The sequence below is a fragment of the Chanodichthys erythropterus genome, chromosome 1 (genome assembly GCF_024489055.1).
Source record: "Chanodichthys erythropterus isolate Z2021 chromosome 1, ASM2448905v1, whole genome shotgun sequence".
In the NCBI taxonomy this organism is placed as follows: Eukaryota; Metazoa; Chordata; class Actinopteri; order Cypriniformes; family Xenocyprididae; genus Chanodichthys; species Chanodichthys erythropterus.
The window spans coordinates 35,495,807-35,517,971 of record NC_090221.1 but is presented as its reverse complement, the minus strand read 5'-3'; the positions used below and the strand labels follow the sequence as shown (position 1 = coordinate 35,517,971).

General features: G+C 35.5%; 1 protein-coding gene across 2 annotated transcripts in view; it reads left to right on the top strand.

The window, feature by feature from the left end:
• LOC137024508 (TBC1 domain family member 9B) overlaps positions 1–22,165 on the top strand; it is a 29,576-nt gene that overhangs the window by 3,221 nt on the left and 4,190 nt on the right. The window contains exons 3-21 of one of the 2 annotated variants that reach the window (XM_067392163.1): positions 1,427–1,545; positions 2,258–2,486; positions 3,170–3,428; positions 4,652–4,859; positions 4,943–5,122; positions 5,850–6,017; positions 7,104–7,254; positions 9,022–9,236; positions 9,391–9,508; positions 9,604–9,806; positions 10,691–10,773; positions 12,771–12,900; positions 12,990–13,088; positions 13,168–13,236; positions 14,440–14,680; positions 15,418–15,483; positions 15,919–15,990; positions 21,723–21,773; positions 22,055–22,114. In XM_067392163.1, coding sequence (XP_067248264.1) covers positions 1,427–1,545; positions 2,258–2,486; positions 3,170–3,428; positions 4,652–4,859; positions 4,943–5,122; positions 5,850–6,017; positions 7,104–7,254; positions 9,022–9,236; positions 9,391–9,508; positions 9,604–9,806; positions 10,691–10,773; positions 12,771–12,900; positions 12,990–13,088; positions 13,168–13,236; positions 14,440–14,680; positions 15,418–15,483; positions 15,919–15,990; positions 21,723–21,773; positions 22,055–22,114 — 2,721 coding nt within the window. The remainder of the gene's footprint in view (positions 1–1,426; positions 1,546–2,257; positions 2,487–3,169; positions 3,429–4,651; positions 4,860–4,942; positions 5,123–5,849; positions 6,018–7,103; positions 7,255–9,021; positions 9,237–9,390; positions 9,509–9,603; positions 9,807–10,690; positions 10,774–12,770; positions 12,901–12,989; positions 13,089–13,167; positions 13,237–14,439; positions 14,681–15,417; positions 15,484–15,918; positions 15,991–21,722; positions 21,774–22,054; positions 22,115–22,165) is intronic. The other variant, XM_067392247.1, reaches the window with a different exon arrangement.

Below are 22,165 nucleotides of genomic sequence, written 5' to 3'. Positions count from 1 at the left end.
ACAAGGCTTTTCTAGTTCATAACTGTTTTGAAATGTTTCAAATTTTTGATGTTTTGCCATTATGGCTTAGTGTCGATGTCTGTCTGGTTTTAACTAATCTGGGATATGTTTTATAATGTGGACATTTTAATGACACATTAGTATAATACAAAAAGAAAGAAGTTATTTGTCTCTTATTGGCCTGATTAGCCAATCCCTCCATAAAACACACAAAACAAGCCCTGCAAATTAATAAAAGCACACATACAGACACTTCATGTTTAATTGTATTTGATTATTTGTAGAATGCAATTAATGTTACACTTTACAATTGGTTTTTAAATGGCGTCTTTATGCATGAGTTTTTGTTGCATTTACAAATGTTTGACCAGCAGGTTTTGCCAGCATGCAATACTTCGAACATTTCGAATCAGTAAATCAAATTGCTTTGATGTTTCAAAAGCTCAATCTCTTTATTAAACTTTGTGCAACTTGTCCTGCACTGTTTGTGCTACAGACATAAATTATATCTAAACATGCAATTTAAAGCATTACACTTGTGTGAGATGCAACGGCCAAATGCAGATGATCGCAGACCAATGTTAAAAAAGCTAGTGTTATTTTAATATCATTGATTCACTATTATAGTTTTTATTCATAATTCATTTCATTTTTTCTTTTTTATTACGTTCTAGTTTTTAGCTTTAGATTGATTATTTTTAGTGCTTCATGAAAATGAGAAACGTTGCCTTGTTTTTTGTTTTGTTTTTATATTAATTTTAAGTTAATGTATATTTTTTTTCAAGTAATGACATTTTTTTAATGGTTTTAGTTGTTTTAGTTAGTGATAATAACCCTGGACGGAACAGTCTCCGTCCACCCAGAGTACACCAATGATTAAACCATCAAAATGACAAAAATGCACATCTGTAAACTAGTACTGACTGTGTGTTCAGGTGATCAAGAGCTGCCAATCTAGATAACAGTTGATTTGTCTTAGTTTTGTCAGACAAATTGATTTGTCTAGATTTGGTTAGTCAGGTGACACATGGTTTAGGTAGTCTGGTAACAAAGGAAACTGTCTTGCTGTTTTCCTAAATAGCCTAGTTACTCTTTGATTTCACAAGTAGTTGTTTTACCCAGGGCCATTTTGTGGCAACATCTCAGTGTGGTCTGCAGCAGAACAGTGATGAAAATCTGGAGAGTGACTGTGTTGTTGAGTCACACGGCCCACATTAACATTCACCATATCTCATATAAACCTCACCTGACCTTTTAACTGCAGCCCTGAATCTGAGTGACATATTAAAAGCCGTGGCACGGTTAACAGAGCTGCTCTGATGGGTGTGTGTGTGTGTGTGTGTGTGTGTGTGTGTGTGTGTGTGTGTGTGTGTGTGTGTGTGTGTGTGTGTGTGTGTGTGTGTGTTTGTGTGTTTGTGTGTCTCAGGCTCATCTCGGAAGGAGATCACTGAACACTGGGAGTGGCTTGAGACAAATCTACTCCAGACTCTGTCCATCTTTGACAATGATGATGACATCACCACATTCGTCAAGGGCAAAATACAGGTGGGATTTGTTTCATTTGTCCAAGTTAAGAAATATATTGGAGCTGTTGGATTAACATCAATTAATTTCTTCACAAATTATAGTCAGTTAGCTTCTCAAATCTTGATCTAGGTCTAAATGTTATATATATATATATATATGTACACTACCGTTCAGAAGGTTTATTTTTATAAATTAATACTTATTCAGAAGGGGTGTATTAAATTGATCAAAAGTGACAGTAAAAACTTTTATAATGTTCTAAATATATAAAAGATACTATTTCAAATAAATGCTGTTCTTCTGAACATTCCATTCATCAAAGAATCCTGAAAAAAATGGATCACTTTTTCTATAAATATATTAAGAATTACAACTGTTTTCAACATTGTTAATAATAATAATAAATGTTTATGAGCAGCAAATCATCGTATTAGAATGATTTTTGAAGGATCATGTGACACTGAAGACTGGAGACTAATGATGCTAAAAATTCACAGAAATAAATTGCATTTGAAAATATATTCACATAGAAAATAGCTATTTTAATTTGCAATAATATTTCACAATTTTTACTGTATGTTCGATCAAATAAATGCAGCTTTAGGTGAGCAGAAGAGACTATTTAAAAAAAATTAGAAAATCTTACTGACTCAACATTTGAACAGGTCTATCTGAATGCAAAATGATTCTTAAAACACACACGTCATCTGAAGTTTGTTTCTCTTCGCAGGGCATCATTGCTGAAGAGAATAAAAGCGGCAAACCTCAGGAAGACGAAGATCCTGGGAAGTTCCGTGAAGCTGAGCTGAAGATGCGGAAGTTGTTCGGCATGCCGGAGGAAGAGAAGCTGGTGAACTATTACCCCTGCAGCTACTGGAAGGGAAGAGTCCCGCGGCAGGGCTGGATCTACCTGTCCGTCAACCACCTTTGCTTCTACTCTTTCTTGCTGGGAAAAGAGGGTGAGGCACATGCAGACTTCAAAATGTACCGTGGAACTAAATTTATTGTATGACAAAAGAAAATTAGAACACGAACGGCTTCTGGAACAAGAACAAATGTAGGGCGGGGCTTGATTTTGTCCATGAGGAATTGTTTGGATGGCTGTGGTTTGCTATTGGAGGATCTCATGTGAGTGACAGGTTGCCCCGCCCTCATCATCAGAGAAGAGATATCGTTGTAAGAGGGAGGGGAAGTTATTCTGATTCAAGATAACTAGGAACATGAATTTTAAAAAAAATATGCTATGGGGAAATAATTAATAATACTGCAATATTCAATAAAAAAAACAAGAACTGTCCTTTTTGATTTCATGGTGAGTTAAAATCTATTTAAAGCACAGTAAGGAGATCTTGTTAGTGGTCATTATACAAAAATATTCAACCACAGAAGGCCAAGACTGAACAATCAGGATCAGTGTTCCAGAGAGTCATTTAGTGATGTCATTTGAGTCTTCTGAGCACTCTGAAAAGGGCTGATTCATACTGAATTAAATGTTCTTTATTTAGTGTGAAATTGTGTTAATGCATGCTTCTTTTCTTCTGCCATGCTTGATAAAATCTGTTCATCCCCTTTCTTGTTTTTCAAATGTTCTAACTGCATCTTCCTTCCTTCTTTCTCTCTTCACCATCTCCTCTCACTGCAGTTTCACTGGTGGTGCAGTGGACGGAGGTCACGCAGTTAGACAAGAACGCCACGCTGGTTTTCCCGGAGAGCATCCGCGTGAGCACTCGTGACACCGAGCACTTCTTCTCCATGTTCCTCAACATCAACGAGACCTTCAAACTGATGGAGCAGTTGGCCAACATCGCCATGAGACAGCTGCTGGACAACGAGAGCTTCGCCGCCGATCGCTTCCTCCCCAAACCCGGCAAGACCCTGAAAAACGTTTCTGCGCTCAAGAGGTAAGCAAACCGCATGACATGAGATATATATATATATATATATATATATATATATATATATATATATATATATATATATATATATATATATATATATATATATATATATATATATATATATATATTAGGGATTTTGATTTAAATAATTCATTTATTTTGTTCCTATTTCGACCTACATATTTTATCTTACATTTCATATAGTTGATTGGTGACAAACATGAAGCAGGGCAACAACTGTGTGATGAAGTGCAAAAATGCCCCTGTATGAGTTTTTGTCTCATATTTACAGTATATCATGATTAAGTTCAGCAATATCACATGAGTTACTAATAACCCGAATAAGTCCCGAATAAGCATAGTTTTAATATTGTTAATAAAAAGTTAATATTGTTATATTTTAGACACAGTATTGTCTGTTTTTGCTTAATTTTGTCAATGAAAATATTAACTGTAAAGCCATAGCAGAACTGTTGTGTGTCTCAGAGCAACACACAGTGGTGTTTAGTTTTTGAATGAATCTGTGTTTTGAGGGAAGCAGTCGAGTGAACCAATGATTCAATGACTCATTCATAAAGAGAACCATTTCCTTAATTCCTGAATGAATCAGCTGTTTGAACAAATCGGATGAAAAAATGACTCAATGACTTACTCATTTAGACATTTACCATTACTTAATGGCAGTTTTAGTTTCCTATTTAGAGTATTATTTCATTAAAAATTATTTAATATTTCCATATTAATAAAATGTACAGTTCACCCAAAAATGTTATCATTTACTCACCCTCATGGCCACTCAAGCCTAAATATTTTGTGCAATAAATTTTATATTAAATCAAATAAAAGCATTTCTTTTCTAAAGATACTTTTTGACGCTTTTGTCATTTAACACAATAATGACTTTAAATGATCTTTGGGGGTAATTTCCAAATTTGATGTGCGATTAATTTGTGATCAATTAGATTAATTAATCACCACATCGTGTAATTAATTAGATTTTAAAAAATTTAATAACATGACAGACCATGTGTATACTTTATTTATTTATTTATTTATTTATTTTGTGTATGTGTGTTTTCATTTAGTTTTTGTGCCAAACAAGTATGATTTTAAAAAATAATGTAATTTGATAGTAATATAATTGATGCTTTTTTTTAAAGAGTCAGTATAAATAAACAGATCTTGGTTTAGCTACTTTAAACTGAGCAAGTTTTCACATGTTTCAGGGACTTGGATGCACGTGCAAAGAACGAGCGGTACAGGGCGCTTTTCCGGCTCACGCAGGACGAGCGTTTGGATGGACACACCGACTGTACGCTCTGGACGCCGTTCACTAAGATGCATGTCGTTGGTCAAATGTTCGTTTCTAACAACTACATCTGCTTTGCCAGTCGAGAGGAAGATTTGTGTCAGCTTATCATTCCACTGAGAGAGGTAAAAACACACACACACCCACACACACACTTGTACAACACACTCGCATATAGTTGTGTCACTCCCTCATTCTCTCCCTGTAGGTGACCATAGTGGAAAAAGCAGACAGCAGCAGTGTTTTGCCCAGTCCACTGTCGATCAGCACTAAAAACAAGATGACCTTCCTGTTTGCCAACCTCAAAGACCGTGACTTCCTGGTACAGCGAATTTCTGACTTCCTGCAGCGCACGCCTGACAGGCCGTGTGGCCTAAACGCTCAATCTGTAAGTCAGAATTCATCAGAATGTAGAATATTTTAACCTGTGCTATGACAATAAAGGTGATGTATGTCAGGAATTTGCATAGTATTTAATGTTATATACTGTTCCTTTCAAAAGTTTTAGGTTGGTAAGATTAATGTTTTAATGTTTTTGAAAGACATCTCTTCTGCTTAGCAAGGCTGCATTTATTCGATCAAAAATACAGCAATATTGTGAAATATTATTACAGTTTAAAATGCCTGTTTTCTATGTGAATATATATAGTAAAGTGTAATTTATTCCTGTGATCAAAGCTGAATTTTCAGCATCATTACTCCAGTCTTCAGTGTCACATGATCCTTCAGAAATCATGATGATTTGATGCTCAAGAATCATTTCTGATTTATTATGAATGTTGAAAACAGTTGTGCTGCTTCAGATTTTAGAGGAAACTGTGATACATTTTTTTTCAGGATTCTTTAATGAATAGAAGGTTCAAAAGAACATCATTTATTTGAAATAGAATCTTTTGCAACATTATAAATGCAATTCAGTTGAATTGCTTCCTTGCTGAATGAAAGTATTAATTTCCTTAAAAAAAAACAAAAAAAAAACAAATTGTACTGACCTCAAACTTTTGAACTTATTTAGTTTTCATGCTTACAGACATTTGCCCCATTGAAGCATAACTCATTTTTACATTCGCCATTGCTGGTCTGTTGTAAACATGTCATGTGACCTCCATCTCCAGGAGAATCCCAGCCCGAGTACGCCGCCGTCTCTGCCCCCGTCCCCTTCTGTGCTGGGGCTCGGAGAGATGCCCCAAAACCAACACTACAGCCCCAGTCTGCCCACCGCCAAGCAGGGCCTACTGCAAATCTATCAGCAGGACGTCCCGGAGGAGCTGGGGCCCAAAGTGGTGAGACACACCCCTCACGCTCTTCAGACCTCATGTGAAGTGGTTCAAAGAATTACACATAAAATTATATATGACATAACATTTATTTGATCAAAAGTAAAGTAAAAACAGTGAAATATTATTACAGTTTAAACTAGCTTAATTAATTCCTGTGATCAAAGCTGAATTTTCAGCATCATTACTCCAGTCTTCAGTGTACAGAAGAGGATTAGGGCCAAGCAATAATAAAAAAATAAAACCATCTCGAGATTAAAGTTGCTAAATTTCAAGAAAAAAAGTTGAAATAAAATGTTGAGAATAAACTCGTTAAATTACGAGATAAAATGTTGAGAATAAAGTCATTAAATTACGAGAAAAAAAGTCGTTAAATTATGAGAACAAATTCGTTAAATTACGAGAATAAATTCGTTAATTTAATGACTTTATTCTCAACATTTTATCGACTTTTTTCTCAAAATTTAACGAAGTTTTTCTCATAATTTGACGAATTTGTTCTCGTAATTTAACAACTTTTTTTCTCCTAATTTAACAAGTTTATTCTCAATATTTTATCTAAACTTTTTTCTCGTAATTTAACAACTTTAATCTCGAGATGGTTTAATTTTTTTATTATTGCTTGGCCCTAATCCTCTTCCATAGTTTCACATGATCCTTCAGAAATCATTCTAATATGATGATTTGCTGCTCAAGAAACATTTATGATTATTATCAATGTTGAAAACTGCTTCATTATTGTGTGGAAACAATGATACATTTTTTTTTTTTGGATTCTTTGATGAATTGAAAGTTTATTTGGAATATAATCTTTTGTAACATTATAAATTCTTTACTGTCTCTTTTGATCAGTTTAATGCATCCTTGCTGAATAAAAGTATTAATTTCTTTCTCAAAAGTCAAATCTTACTGTCCTCAAACTTTTGAACATTTGTGGAAATAGACATAAAATATAGATTTGAGTTGAAATCATTTTTATGTAAGAAGGGAGTTTGCAATATGAGTGATGTGGAACTAGCACGGCTGTGTAGGACATGAGTTGCCTGGTGTTTCCTCAGTTTTGTTTTGACCTTCCTCTTTCTGTTCATCCAGACGAGAGAGAAGATGAAAGAGGAATCATGGAACATCCATTTCTTTGAGTATGGACGTGGAGTGTGTATGTACCGCACGTCAAAGACGAGAGAGCTGGTTCTGAACGGGATACCTGAGAGTTTGAGAGGAGAGCTGTGGCTGCTGTTCTCAGGTAATGAATCCTCCAAACACCAGGAGGCGCCGTTCAGCCAGACCACTGACGGTGCTTTTCAAGAGGCAGTCTGCTCTGTCCTCAACAGCAAAGATCTCTGTAATCAAAGGGTGAATGTTTGGATTGGAATTCTAGTATATTTTTATTTGTGCTTTACAGCTGTTTTAGTATCATTATTTTCTTTATATTTTTTGTTCAGTTGTTCATTTGTTCAGTTGAGAACTAACAATATCCCAAATGTTTGCAACTATTTGTAAATTGTGAGAAAATTGCAATTTTAACCAAGGCTCCGGGACGTGTGAGGAGTCGCCTGTCAATTGCGTCATACCCACGTTACCCATGGAAACACCAAAGACGCTTTAATATTTACATGTTTTAATAGACAAGGGAACAACTGTTTTGATATATTTATAGACAGAAAACTAATTGTTGTTATATAGCTCAACATGTTTAGTCTTATTGTTCAAATCTAATTTTCTTGATGTTTTGCGAGTAACATGCTTTACCATGCCTCAGAGAAAAACACTGTTTTGTGAAGTAGCTAACATAGCATAATCAGATGCAGCTTTATTTTTAGTAACAGTAAGAATTTTCTCCATCATACAATACGTTTTAAAATTAATTTCATGTCATTTATCAACACAATCATCCAGCATTTAATATCATATTGTAAAATGGATCTATCTTACTGCAGTGTGTAACAGTGTCTCACAGCAGCCGCCGAGTGAACGCACAGAGTAACGTTATAACATCATTTTCAACACTCTCAAATATATGTAATATGATAAACAGCTGCGTTACCTCATACTCATGACCGGAAAAGTGGCAGCGCCGGCGACTGTGTCATAATAAAAGTCCCGCTGCTCGTGAGGCGTGTGTTGATCAATCGCTCCAGCTCCTTGTTCAGCTCCACAACACTCGCTCCTGCTCTGATTCACACTACAGTAACGTTAATAATCACATCCATGAGCATGATTTCTTCCCGACTCCAATCCTTATTCTTTTGCACCATCCGTTGAGGTGGAGACCACATATCCCAAGTTTCCGCGCTCAAACTTGGCGTCATCAAGCTACGCCTTTGTTTTGAATAGGCTAAGTTTTAGTCATTTTTGTAGTTGTTGTTACTTTTTTATTTCATTTACTTTTTTCTGTTTTTAGTAATTTCTGCTTAAACTTAAAAAATCATAAACAAAAATTACAAGTGTTGCCTTGGCATCTATTTGAAATAAATGTTTTTCTGTTTTCTATTTTTATTTTATTTCAGCTTTATTGCAATTAATAAAATTGATTCTAGTTTTAGTTAACAATACCAACACTGATATTACGTTGTAACATGATTGTTTTGCTTTTTGTTTCAGAAGGAAATATTTTACATTTTTAATGTTAAGAAAGACAAGTTAAAAATTGTGTTTATTCAGGTTCATTTGCCACATTAGAAATGGAAGATCTAGTTGAGCACATTGCATTATGGGATACATACAATATTCTGCTGTTTATATCCTGCACATTTCAGCAGTACATCATTAGAGAATGTTTTTGTATACTGTACACAGTTAACATGCGAGTGAGAGTAGTGTGCTTGTCCAAATGTGTGTCGACTTCTTCTGCTCGTATATGTGACTGTCAAAGATTTACACATCAGTGTGAGATATCACACACTGTCAGCAGAAAAAGATCGGTGTCACCTCTTGTCATGTTGATGATTTGTGAAAGCTGCTCTGCCCTTCATTCCAGGCTTTATTTGTCCTCTTTTTTCCCATTTTCCAGGTGCTCAGAATGAGATGGCCACACACCCGGGTTACTACGGCAGTTTGGTTGAGCAGGCGATGGGTAAATGTACTCTAGCGACGGAGGAGATCGAGAGAGACCTCCACCGCTCCATGCCTGAGCATCACGCCTTTCAGAATGAGATGGGCATCGCTGCGCTGAGACGAGTCCTGACGGCCTACGCTTACAGGAACCCCGGCATTGGATACTGTCAGGTACACACACACACACACTCACAAATAAGTGTATATTTATTTTACTTATTGTCTTGCATTCTGATGATGATGCATTATCAGTGACTACCTGAGAAAAGTGGTTTGAGAGAGTCTGTTTAACAGTGTTCTGTGTCCTCCCTCTCTCTCTCTCCAGGCGATGAACATTGTTACGTCTGTGTTGTTGTTGTATTGTACTGAAGAGGAGGCGTTCTGGCTGCTTGTGGCTCTGTGTGAACGGATGCTGCCCGACTATTACAACACTAGAGTTGTAGGTCAGTCACGCAAATATAAGCACATGATGGCAGCTGTGACTTTCTGCTTGTATATATTTCTCACCAGTATTTTCTCATGTATTTCTCTGTGCCAGGAGCGCTGGTGGATCAGGGAGTGTTCGAGGAGCTCACCCGCGAGTGTTTGCCGCTGTTGTACGAGCGCATGCAGGAGTTGGGCGTCATCTCTACTATCTCTCTGTCCTGGTTTCTCACTCTCTTCCTGTCCGTCATGCCTTTCGACAGCGCGGTGCTGCTGGTCGACTGCTTCTTCTACGAGGGCATTAAAGTCATTTTCCAGGTGCAAAAAAACTTTTTTTTAAAATGTTTAGCATGTATACAGGATAGGGATGCACTAATATGAAAATATTGGCTGATACGATAACCGATAATTCTTTATATTTGAAAGCCGATAACCGTTATATTGGCAGATAAATCAAAATCCAAATTTTTATATAATTTTTGAGAGCCTGATTACAAAAACAAAAAGTCTCACCATTAAAAGCCATGTCCCAAGCACACAATTATAATGTTCTCATTATAATATTATGTAGTCTATATGACAGACTTGTGCTGTACGTTGCACTGTATTTTCCGGTTTGAAGTGATTTCAATCATATTTCAAACAATTCAAAACCATAATGGCAGACAGTGCACATCTGAAGTGTTTCAGCTGAAGGAAATAGTCCATTATTTATCAGGTTTAATATGTCGGTCAAATTTTCTTATCGGGCCGATAACGATAGCATTGAAAATGAACATATATCAGCTGATACTGATATGGTAGCCGATATATCCTGCTTGCATAATACAGGAAATCTCTGACCATTTTTTTGTCACACAAGTTTACAGTTTTATTGTTTTTTCACCATTAATGGGTTAGTTCAATCAAAAATAAAATTTCTGTCATTAAGTACTCACCCTCATGTCATTCTAAACCCGTAAGACTTACGTTCATCTTCGAAAAACAAATGAAGATATTTTTAATGAAATTCTCTCCCTCCATTGACAGCTACGCAACTAACACTTTGACGCTTCAAAGAGTTCATAAAGAGATCGTAAAAACTAACTAATCCACGTGAATCATGCAGTTTAGTCCTATGGACTGTAGGAGTTTCCTAGAACATGATTTTATTAGAAAGTCTCTCAAATGATGTCTGACATGTAAATATGACTCTTGTCCAGGTGTCATTAGCTGTGCTACATGCAAACATGGATCAGCTGCTGTCCTGTTCAGATGAGGGAGAGGCCATGACCATTCTGGGCCGGTGAGTGTGGATAATACAACATTACATAGTTCATTATATGTACAATATGAATAAAGAGTAATGCCAGTATTATTTTAATAGTTTTGAGTTTATTAGATGATATTTACATTAAGCATTTAATGTTTTCTTCTTTTAAATTTCATCAGTTTTCAAAAAAATCGAAAATCAGTTTTCGCATTATAAAGCCTAAAGTATCATTTTTGATACGCCAAACCTTTTTGATAAAGTCCTTCTGTCGTCTGATCGATAGTTTATACTTTTATAGCAAGTAAAAGGCCTTTTAGTATAATTGTACAAATGTCCTCTTTCAGCTCTGAAATATTTACTGATTTTTATGAAGTAAACATTTTATATTGTTAGCAATATTTCAAGATGAACACTTACTGGACTGAAGCAACGTTTTTTGACTTGATTATCCATACATGATTTTTTTTTTTAGAAAAATCATGTTTAAACGTGAGTATCAAATATGATAATCAGGTTTTTGTTCATCTCTCAATCATGATTGTATTGCATTGCATTATGTTTAAAAACTATAGAGCTCATAAAACTAAGTATTTAAATATCATCTTAAATAGACATTATTGGTAGATATAGAGTGACGACTGATATTTATATGCATTTTATATATCTGCAATACTGTTATAAAGATTTCATTGATTTACATTGACCTATAAGCATCAGAATTTTCATCTTTTTGTCCATATAAATATCAGAAACTGCACACAATTGCGTAATTTTGCTCAGTTTGGTCCTCTGTATAACATTTAACTGTTTTTCCTCCTTGAGTTTGAGCTCCATTTTCTCACTATATCATACTATATGAGCCATAAAAGCCTGATGTGTCAAATATGATGCTCAACAAAAACACACATATGCCTTTCTTTTAAAGGTGCCCTAGAATTAAAAATTTAATTTATATTGGCATAGTTAAATAACAAGAGTTCAGTACATGGAAAAGACATACAGTGAGTTTCAAACTCCATTGTTTCCTCCTTATGTAAATCTCATTTGTTTAAAAGACCTCTGGAAAACAGGCGAATCTCAACATAACACCGACTGTTACGTAACAGTCAGGGTATACGCCCCCAATATTTGCATAATGCCAGCCCATGATTGAGGTATAACACAAGGGCAGTTAGTATTACACAAGGGCAGAACGTCTGGATCTGCACTGCTGAATAATCAGACTAGGTAAGCAAGCAAGGAAAACAGCAAAAAATGGCAGATGGAGCAATAATAACTGACATGATCCATGATATCATGATATTTTTAGTGATATTTGTAAACTGTCTTTCTAAATGTTTCGTTAGCATGTTGCTAATGTACTGTTCAATGTGGTTAAAGTTACCATTGTTTCTTACTGTATTCACGGAGACAAGAGTCATGTCGTTATTTTCATTATTAAACACTTGCAGTCTGTATAATTCATAAACACAACTTCATTCTTTATAAATCTCTCCAACAGTGTGTAATGTTAGCTTTAGCCACAGAGCAAAACCTCAAACTTATTCAATATCAAATGTAAACACCCAAATAAATACAATACTCACACAATCCAACGCATTCAGCATGCATGACGAACACTTTGTAAAGATCCATTTTGAGGGTTATATTAGCTGTGTAAACTTTGTTTATGCTGTGATAGAGTCGAGAGCTCGGGAGTGGGTGGAGACCGCGCAATTTAAAGGGGCCGTAACCTAAAATCTTTAGAAAGTTTCTAAATATGCCTTAAAATAGGCAGTTAAAAAAATGAATTAAAAAAAATCTATGGGGTATTTTGAGCTGAAACATCACAGACACATTCAGGGGACACCTTAGACTTATATTACATCTTTTAAAAAAAAGTTCTAGGGCACCTTTAAAATTTTGCTAAAGGTTCAATAAACTGTTGCATTAAAAATAAAAAGTTTTCTTTGCCCTCTTCTACTGTCTGAGGTTTGTGAAGATGTTCTTAATAATGTTTGTGCTGTCGTATCTGTTTCTCTGTCCTGTAGATATTTGGATAATGTTGTGAATAAGCAGACAGTTTCTCCACCCATTCCCCACCTTCATGCTCTGTTGACCAGTGGCAACAACCCTCCACCTGAGATTGACGCCTTTGAGCTCATTAAAGCGTCCTATGAGGTGAGGAGGCAGGGCCTAGTGCTTTGTTTTCCTGAACAATTCCACTGTAATTATTTTTAACGGATTATGTCGTTTTTGTCTAATTGCAGAAGTTTGGTAGCCTGCGTGCCGACGTCATTGAACAGATGAGGTTCAAACAAAGGTTAAAGGTCATACAGTCACTAGAAGACACAGCCAAGAGGAGTGTGGTAAGTGTGTGTGAATCGAGAGGATATATTTAACAATTTAAGACATTTCCACATGTGATCTTGTATTTGTGATGTTCAGGTGAGAGCTATCATGACAGAGTCTGCTTTCACTATTGAGGAGTTGGAAGAACTCTATGTTCTGTTTAAGGTAAGATAAAACTCTGATTTTATATATTTATTTGATTATTAATTTTTAATAATAATAATAAATATTGACTATTGTGTGATTTTATTATTACATAATTTAAACAGACAATATTTTTATACACAGATGTTTAACTGATGTATTAAAAAAAAAATCACCTGTGTATTTTAGAATATTTGTCTTGTATTAATCTTAAATCTTTGTTAATTGTATGACTTTGCTATTAATTTAATAACTTATTTTTAATTTAATAAATTGCTATTAAGTTTGTTTTTGCCATGAAAATATGGCATTGAAAAATTAAATAAATATTAATATTAGTATTACATTCATTTTTATTAATTAATTTATTTATGAGTTTATTTATCTATTTATTTTATTTTTGTGTTTATCTGATCTGTTCTTCCAAGCACCATAATGCTCATTTTGAACTAAAGAAACCACTAGCTGTCTGTGTATTTGTGTATACTGTTATAGTTGTGTAAGCTATAGTATAGTATGTTATAGTTTAGATCATGGGAATGGTAACATTATTTTTATATATATAATATATATAGCTATGGAAAAAATTAAGAGACCACTTAACATTGATTTCTGAACTTGGAGTGGTCTTAATTTTTTCCATGGCTATATATATATATATAATATATATAATATATATATATATATAATATATATATATATATATATAATATATAATATATAAAATATGTTTATTTTTTTTATTTGATAATTTTTTTTTAATCCATTCATCCAAATGAAAGGTGCTTCTCTTTTCTTGATGTAATGTAATTGGATGATTGTTTATTTGCAAGCCCAGTATTGGGTAAAGTTACTCTTAAAAGTAATGCATTACAATATTGCGTTACTCCCTAAAAATTTAACTAATTGCATTACTTCTTAATGCAAAAATAATGTGAAACATTACTTTGGTGTTACTTTTTTCATGGTTCATGGCTTTTTTACAACATGGGAACATCAGAGCTATCAGTCAATAAATGTGAAAAAGTTTTACTTCAAGAAACTTTTGTAAATTGAAAAAGTAATGCGTTACTTTACTGGTTACTTGAAAAGTAATCTGATTACATAACTCAAGTTTCTTGTAATGCGTTTCCCCCAACACTGTCCAAGCTACATACATACTGTCATACTGTCCAGCTCTAGTTATTGTCAGTGTAATTGTGTGAATGTTTGTGTGTGTCCCAGGCGAAACACATCATGAGTTGTTACTGGGGTGCGAGCAGCACGGCGGCGGAGCGTCACGACCCCAGCCTGCCGTATCTGGAACAGTACCGCATCGACTGCGGGCAGTTCGTTCAGCTCTTTTCCGCTCTGGCACCCTGGAGCTGCGGCCTTCACACCAACACGCTCTCTAGCCGACTCTTCCGCCTGCTCGACCAAAACAAAGACACACTCATCAACTTTAAAGAGTTTGTCACCGGACTCAGTGAGTAGAGTCATTGAGTTGAATTTAAAACAATAATGATGTGTATGGATAAAAAAATTTATAATAAATACTGCAATATTCCAAAAATCTTTTACCACTTCAGATACTGCTTCTAAAAAATTGGCTGATTTGTAAATAATCATTAATGTACTACTCATGTCTAGATATTGAGTATTCACAATAAATTAATATAAAATTACATTTTTTTTTGCATCACTGTCATTACTTTCATAATACTTTCATTCTTTCAAGTTGTAAGACAATTAAGGTTTGATCTATTTTTATTTTGTATGCAGTGGTTCAAAGTGTCTTTCCGTGAATTGATTTAAACTGATTTTTTTTTTTTTTTTGAAAGAAAAAGCATCTCTTCTGCTCACCAAGGCTGCATTTATTTGATTAAAAGTACAGTAAAAACACTAAAATTGTGAAATATTACAATTTAAAATAACCGTTTTCTATGTGACTATATGGTAAAATGTAATTTATTCCAGTGATCAAAGCTGAATTTTCAGCATCATTACTCCAGTCTTTAGTGTCACATGGTCCTTCAGAAATCATTCTGATATGATTACAAAAACTGCAACATTTTGCAACACTGTTTGGTTGCATATGATATTAGGAATATATTTATAGAAAATAGAAGGTATAATTAGTCAACAGCAACTTAAAGACAAAACTTCATCTTCATCTATCTAGACCTCTTCATCGCAACCTTTTTTGCTTCGTTTCTCTCTCAGGTGGAATGTATCATGGCGATATGACGGAAAAACTCAAGCTTCTCTACAAACTCCACCTGCCTCCAGGTACGTTTACAGTCACACCAGACTTTTACTAAACAGGCCACAGAAAGAGTGTAACAGAGAAAAACAAAAGACATTTTTAAAGAACACTGTTAGTGTTTTTAGTGTGAAGTACAGAGGTGTGACCGACACCAGTGTACAGCAAACATCAGCAGAGCGTGAGAATACTGGATCGCCGCTCTCAGCAAACACTCTCGTGTGTGTGTGTGTGTGTGTGTGTGTGTGTGTGTGTGTGTGTGTGTGTGTGTGTGTGTGTGTGTGTGTGTGTGTGTGTGTGTGTGTGTGAAAGTGTGTTTGAGGCTAATTAAAGTGAGAACTAGCACGTTTTTGTTCGTTTGGTCTGCGTGTGTAAAGAAGATTTGAAGAAAAGATAAGAAGGTTTGTCGAGCGGGTGTGTCTGTGACGTGACGTTCTGATCAGATCTGTCTCTCTCTGAAGCGCTGTGTCCAGAGGAAGCAGAGTCAGCGCTGGAGGCCACGCAGTTCTTCACTGACGACGACACGCCACAGGGTACAAACACTGAGACACGCTTATTCCCTGAACATCCGTTCAAATCAACATTAAAGAAATGTTCCAGGTTCAATACAAGTCAAGCTCCACAGAGAGAGATTTTACAGTTTTTCCTGCACAAAAGCAGAATCATGGTTACAGTGATGAGCTTACAGTGGAATATCATGGACTTAAAGTTTATGATGGAGTTCAAAGTCTATGAAATCAGAATCTATCTATCTATCTATCTATCTATCTATCTATCTATCTATCTATCTATCTATCTATCTATCTATCTATCTATCTGTCTGTCTGTCTATCTGTCTGTCTGTCTGTCTGTCTGTCTGTCTGTCTGTCTGTCTGTCTGTCTGTCTGTCTGTCTGTCATTCTATCTTTCATTCTTTCTATCTGTCTCTGTCTATCTGTCTGTCTGTCTGTCTGTCATTCTATCTTTCATTCTATCTGTCTGTCTGTCTGTCTGTCTGTCTGTCTGTCTGTCTGTCTGTCTGTCTGTCTGTCTGTCATTCTATCTTTCATTCTTTCTATCTGTCTCTGTCTATCTGTCTGTCTGTCTTTCTGTCTATCTCTATCTATCTATCTATCTATCTATCTATCTATCTATCTATCTATCTATCTATCTATCTATCTATCTATCTATCTATCTATCTATCTATCTATCTATCTATCTTTCTGTCTCTTTCTATCTATCTCTCTATCTATCTATCTTTCTGTCTATCTGTCTGTCTGTCTGTCTGTCTGTCTTTCTGTCTATCTCTATCTATCTATCTTTCTGTCTCTTTCTATCTATCTCTCTATCTATCTGTCTGTCTGTCTGTCTGTCTGTCATTCTATTGGTCTGTCTATCCATATATCTGTCTATCCGTATATCTGTCTATCTATATCTGTCTATCTATATCTGTCTATCTATATCTGTCTATCTGTTTATCTGTCGGTCTATCGTTCTGTCGGTCTATCTGTCTATCTGTTTATCTGTCTGTCATTCTATCTATCTATCTATCTATCTATCTATCTATCTATCTATCTATCTATCTATCTATCTATCTATCTGTCTGTCTGTCTATCTGTCTGTCTGTCTGTCTGTCTGTCTGTCTGTCTGTCTGTCTGTCTGTCTGTCTGTCTGTCATTCTATCTTTCATTCTTTCTATCTGTCTCTGTCTATCTGTCTGTCTGTCTGTCTGTCATTCTATCTTTCATTCTATCTGTCTGTCTGTCTGTCTGTCTGTCTGTCTGTCTGTCTGTCTGTCTGTCTGTCATTCTATCTTTCATTCTTTCTATCTGTCTCTGTCTATCTGTCTGTCTGTCTTTCTGTCTATCTCTATCTATCTATCTATCTATCTATCTATCTATCTATCTATCTATCTATCTATCTATCTATCTATCTATCTTTCTGTCTCTTTCTATCTATCTCTCTATCTATCTATCTTTCTGTCTATCTGTCTGTCTGTCTGTCTGTCTGTCTTTCTGTCTATCTCTATCTATCTATCTTTCTGTCTCTTTCTATCTATCTCTCTATCTATCTGTCTGTCTGTCTGTCTGTCTGTCTGTCATTCTATTGGTCTGTCTATCCATATATCTGTCTATCCGTATATCTGTCTATCTATATCTGTCTATCTATATCTGTCTATCTATATCTGTCTATCTGTTTATCTGTCGGTCTATCGTTCTGTCGGTCTATCTGTCTATCTGTTTATCTGTCTGTCATTCTATCTATCTATCTATCTATCTATCTATCTATCTATCTATCTATCTATCTATCTATCTATCTATCTATCTATCTGTCTATCTGTCTGTCTGTCTGTCTGTCTGTCTGTCTGTCTGTCTGTCTGTCTGTCTGTCTGTCTGTCTGTCTGTCTGTCTGTCTGTCTGTCTGTCTTTGTCTATCTCTATCTATCTATCTATCTATCTATCTATCTATCTATCTATCTATCTATCTATCTATCTTTCTGTCTATCTGTCTGTCTGTCTTTCTGTCTATCTCTATCTATCTATCTATCTATCTTTCTGTCTCTTTCTATCTATCTCTCTATCTATCTGTCTGTCTGTCTGTCTGTCTTTCTGTCTATCTCTATCTATCTATCTTTCTGTCTCTTTCTATCTATCTCTCTATCTATCTGTCTGTCTGTCTGTCTGTCTGTCTGTCATTCTATTGGTCTGTCTATCCATATATCTGTCTATCCATATATCTGTCTATCCGTATATCTGTCTATCTATATCTGTCTATCTATATCTGTCTATATATATTCAAATTCAAATTCAAATTCAAAATTGCTTTATTGGCATGACTGTAAATAATACAATATTGCCAAAGCATACATATAACAATAATAAAAACATCTGTATAATAGAAGAAAATATAAAATATTATAATGCTATCAAATATTACAACATAACAAACTTAAATTAACAGTGTAACACAATAGAACATGTCTGAACATTTGTTACCACAGTGGTTAAACAAATATACACACACATGTACGGAGGGTCACTGTGGTGGACGGTAGGGAATCACACTGAGGTCAGACACACACATTACACACATTCACCTGCTGTCTCTCAGGCTGTGGCACATCCACACGTATCTCGCAGCCAGTGCTGCTGTCGGTCCCTCTCCTAATATTAACTTTATTTGTTCTACTTCAGTCATGGCTGTAAAGTTCTTTATTACGTTACTGAATTTGGTGAAGTAGAGATCTCTAATTGATATGTATTTTTGGCAGTGAAGGAGGAAGTGCATCTCTGTCTCGATCTCTCCTGTCCTGCAGTGAACACACACCCTTTGCTCTCTGGGTAGCCAGCTCTTTCTGTGTCTGCCGGTCTCGATGGCTAGACTGTGCTCACTGAGCCTGTACTTGGTCAGGATCCGTCTCTGCTTTGTGTCTTTGACACTTTGGAGATATTCTTCTAATTCATAATTTGATTTCAGTGTTCGATAGAATTGTAATTTACTTTGTGTTTTAGTTTTCTCATCCCAATGTTCCAGATATGTATTTTTAGATTGTTTGAAGATTTGGTTTATTTTGATGTTTGTCTATCTATATCTGTCTATCTGTTTATCTGTCGGTCTATCGTTCTGTCGGTCTATCTGTCTATCTGTTTATCTGTCTATCTGTTTATCTGTCTGTCTGTCTATCTATCTTACTATCTATCTGTCTGTCTGTCATCTATCTATCGTTCTATCGGTCTATCGTTCTTTTGGTCTATCTGTCCCTCTATTGGTCTGTCTGTCTGTCTGTCTGTCTGTCTATCTATCGGTCTATCAGTCTATCGTTCTATCGGTCTATCGTTCTTTTGGTCTATCTGTCACTCTATTGGTCTGTCTGTCTATCCGTATATCTGTCTATCCGTATATCTGTCTATCTATATCTGTCTATCTATATCTGTCTATCTATATCTGTCTATCTATATCTGTCTATCTATATCTGTCGGTCTATCGTTCTGTCGGTCTATCGTTCTGTCGGTCTATCGTTCTGTCGGTCTATCGTTCTGTCGGTCTATCTGTCTATCTGTTTATCTGTCTGTCTGTCTGTCTATCTTACTATCTATCTATCTGTCTGTCTGTCATCTATCTATCGGTCTATCGTTCTATCGGTCTATCGTTCTTTTGGTCTATCTGTCCCTCTATTGGTCTGTCTGTCACTCTATTGGTCTATCTGTCACTCTATTGGTCGGTCTGTCTGTCTGTCTATCTATCTATCTATCTATCCATCTATCTGTCTGTCTGTCTGTCATCTATCGATCGGTCTATCAGTCTATCGTTCTATCGGTCTATTGTTCTTTTGGTCTATCTGTCACTCTATTGGTCTGTCTGTCTATCTGTTTATCTGTCTGTCTGTCTGTCTATCTATATCTATCTATATCTATCTGTCTGTCTGTCTGTCTGTCATCTATCTATCGGTCTATCATTCTATCGGTCTATCGTTCTATCGGTCTATCATTCTTTTGGTCTATCTGTCCCTCTATTGGTCTGTCTGTCACTCTATTGGTCTATCTGTCACTCTATTGGTCGGTCTGTCTGTCTGTCTATCTATCTATCTATCTATCCATCTATCTGTCTGTCTGTCTGTCATCTATCGATCGGTCTATCAGTCTATCGTTCTATCGGTCTATTGTTCTTTTGGTCTATCTGTCACTCTATTGGTCTGTCTGTCTATCTGTTTATCTGTCTGTCTGTCTGTCTATCTATATCTATCTATATCTATCTGTCTGTCTGTCTGTCTGTCATCTATCTATCGGTCTATCATTCTATCGGTCTATCATTCTATCGGTCTATCGTTCTATCGGTCTATCGTTCTTTTGGTCTATCTGTCACTCTATTCGTCTGTCTGTCTATCTGTTTATCTGTCTGTCTGTCTGTCTATCTATATCTATCTGTCTGTCTGTCTGTCTGTCATCTATCTATCGTTCTATCGGTCTATCGTTCTATCGGTCTATCGTTCTTTTGGTCTATCTGTCACTCTATTGGTCTATCTGTCTATCTGTTTATCTGTCTATCTATCTGTTTATCTGTCTATCTATCTATCTATATCTGTCTGTCTGTCTGTCATCTATCTATCGTTCTATCGGTCTATCGGTCTATCTGTCGCTATATTGGTCTGTCTGTCTATCTGTCTATCTATCTGTCTGTCATTCTATCTATCTATCTATCTATCTATCTATCTATCTATCTATCTATCTATCTATCTATCTATCTATCTATCTATCTATCTATCTATCTATCTATCTATCTATCTATCTATCTATCTATCTATCTATCTATCTATCTATCTATCTGTCTATCTGTCTGTCATTCCATCCATCCATCCATCCATCCATCCATCTGTTAATCCGTCTATCTCTGTCGGCCTATAAAAAATAATTTTATGTAAATTTTTTTGTTCACTGGATATTTATCACATTCAGATCTGTGTGTATTCTAGTACACAGCACTCATTTTTCACAATCCAATCAACAAAAGCCAAATAAAATCAAACCCGTCCTTGATTCTTGTTTTATAATAATTTCTCTCATTGGAATGTATCATAAATATACAGTACAGTAGTAAAGTTGGTCAAAACTTCCATTTAATGTTGACTTTTAAAGCCAAAAATGTCATGTTTTCTGTTAAGAGGTGGTACAACATGACCGGTCATTTTTAATATTTCATTTTTATTTAATTTATTTTGTTGCATCGTCATATCTATTGTGTCCAAGTGTCTCTGTAAGCACAATAATTGTTTTGGAGGGATGAATTCAAATACAACCAATGGAGCTTCACTTGTACTGATCTTGTATTTTATTCCTTTAACACTATCTGAGAGAATATTACATTTATTTAAATGTTGACAAATTTAATTGTTCTGAGTTATATAACTTTCTTTTAGTTCTATGAATGTTACTATTTTTAATGAGCATGTTTTGTCTGTTCTGATCTGTCCCGCATGTATCTGTTGATGGTTCGCTCCAGGTTTACTGATCGATAACTAATTATTAATCTTCTGCACTCTCATTTTCCTCATTTGTTGTCTTCCTTATCCCCCCCGCTTTCTTTTAATCTCTAACACCTTTCTTTCTTTCTTTCTTTCTTTCTTTCTTTCTTTCTTTCTTTCTTTCTTTCTTTCTTTCTTTCTTTCTTTCTTTCTTTCTTTCTTTCTTTCTTTCTTTCTTTCTTTCTTTCTCTCTCTCTCTCTCTCTCTCTCTCTCTCTCTCTCTCTCTCTCTCTCTCTCTCTCTCTCTCTCTCATTTGATCACTCCAGATCCTCCCTTCCTGTCTCATCTGGACTTCCTGGCACAGGAAGTGACCTCAGGTTTGTGTCTGTCCGTCACCTCGAGTGTGCTTTCTCTCTCTGATGGTGTTTTTGGGCATCAGTACAGATTTTCACTAACCGCCGCCTCTGTCGGTTTTGGTGTTTTCAAGTCTGTATCATCTCACCCTCTCACTTTCACATGGGATTATCTTACCTTTGTGGTGTGTTTTTTCTTTTTTTTTTTTTTACTAAAACCTTTCTGGTGGACATTTTTAAATGGTTAATGGCTAAATGTCATTATCATGTTAGTGTTTATTAATGCAGTATTAATGTGTTAATAGGAGAGGAGCTGAAAGAGGCAGGAGAAACATCAGCAGCCGGAGACACCGATGACAGAAAAGGTGCACTGATAATACTCGTCTTTTCATGACTCTGGTGGTTGTTTTAATGGC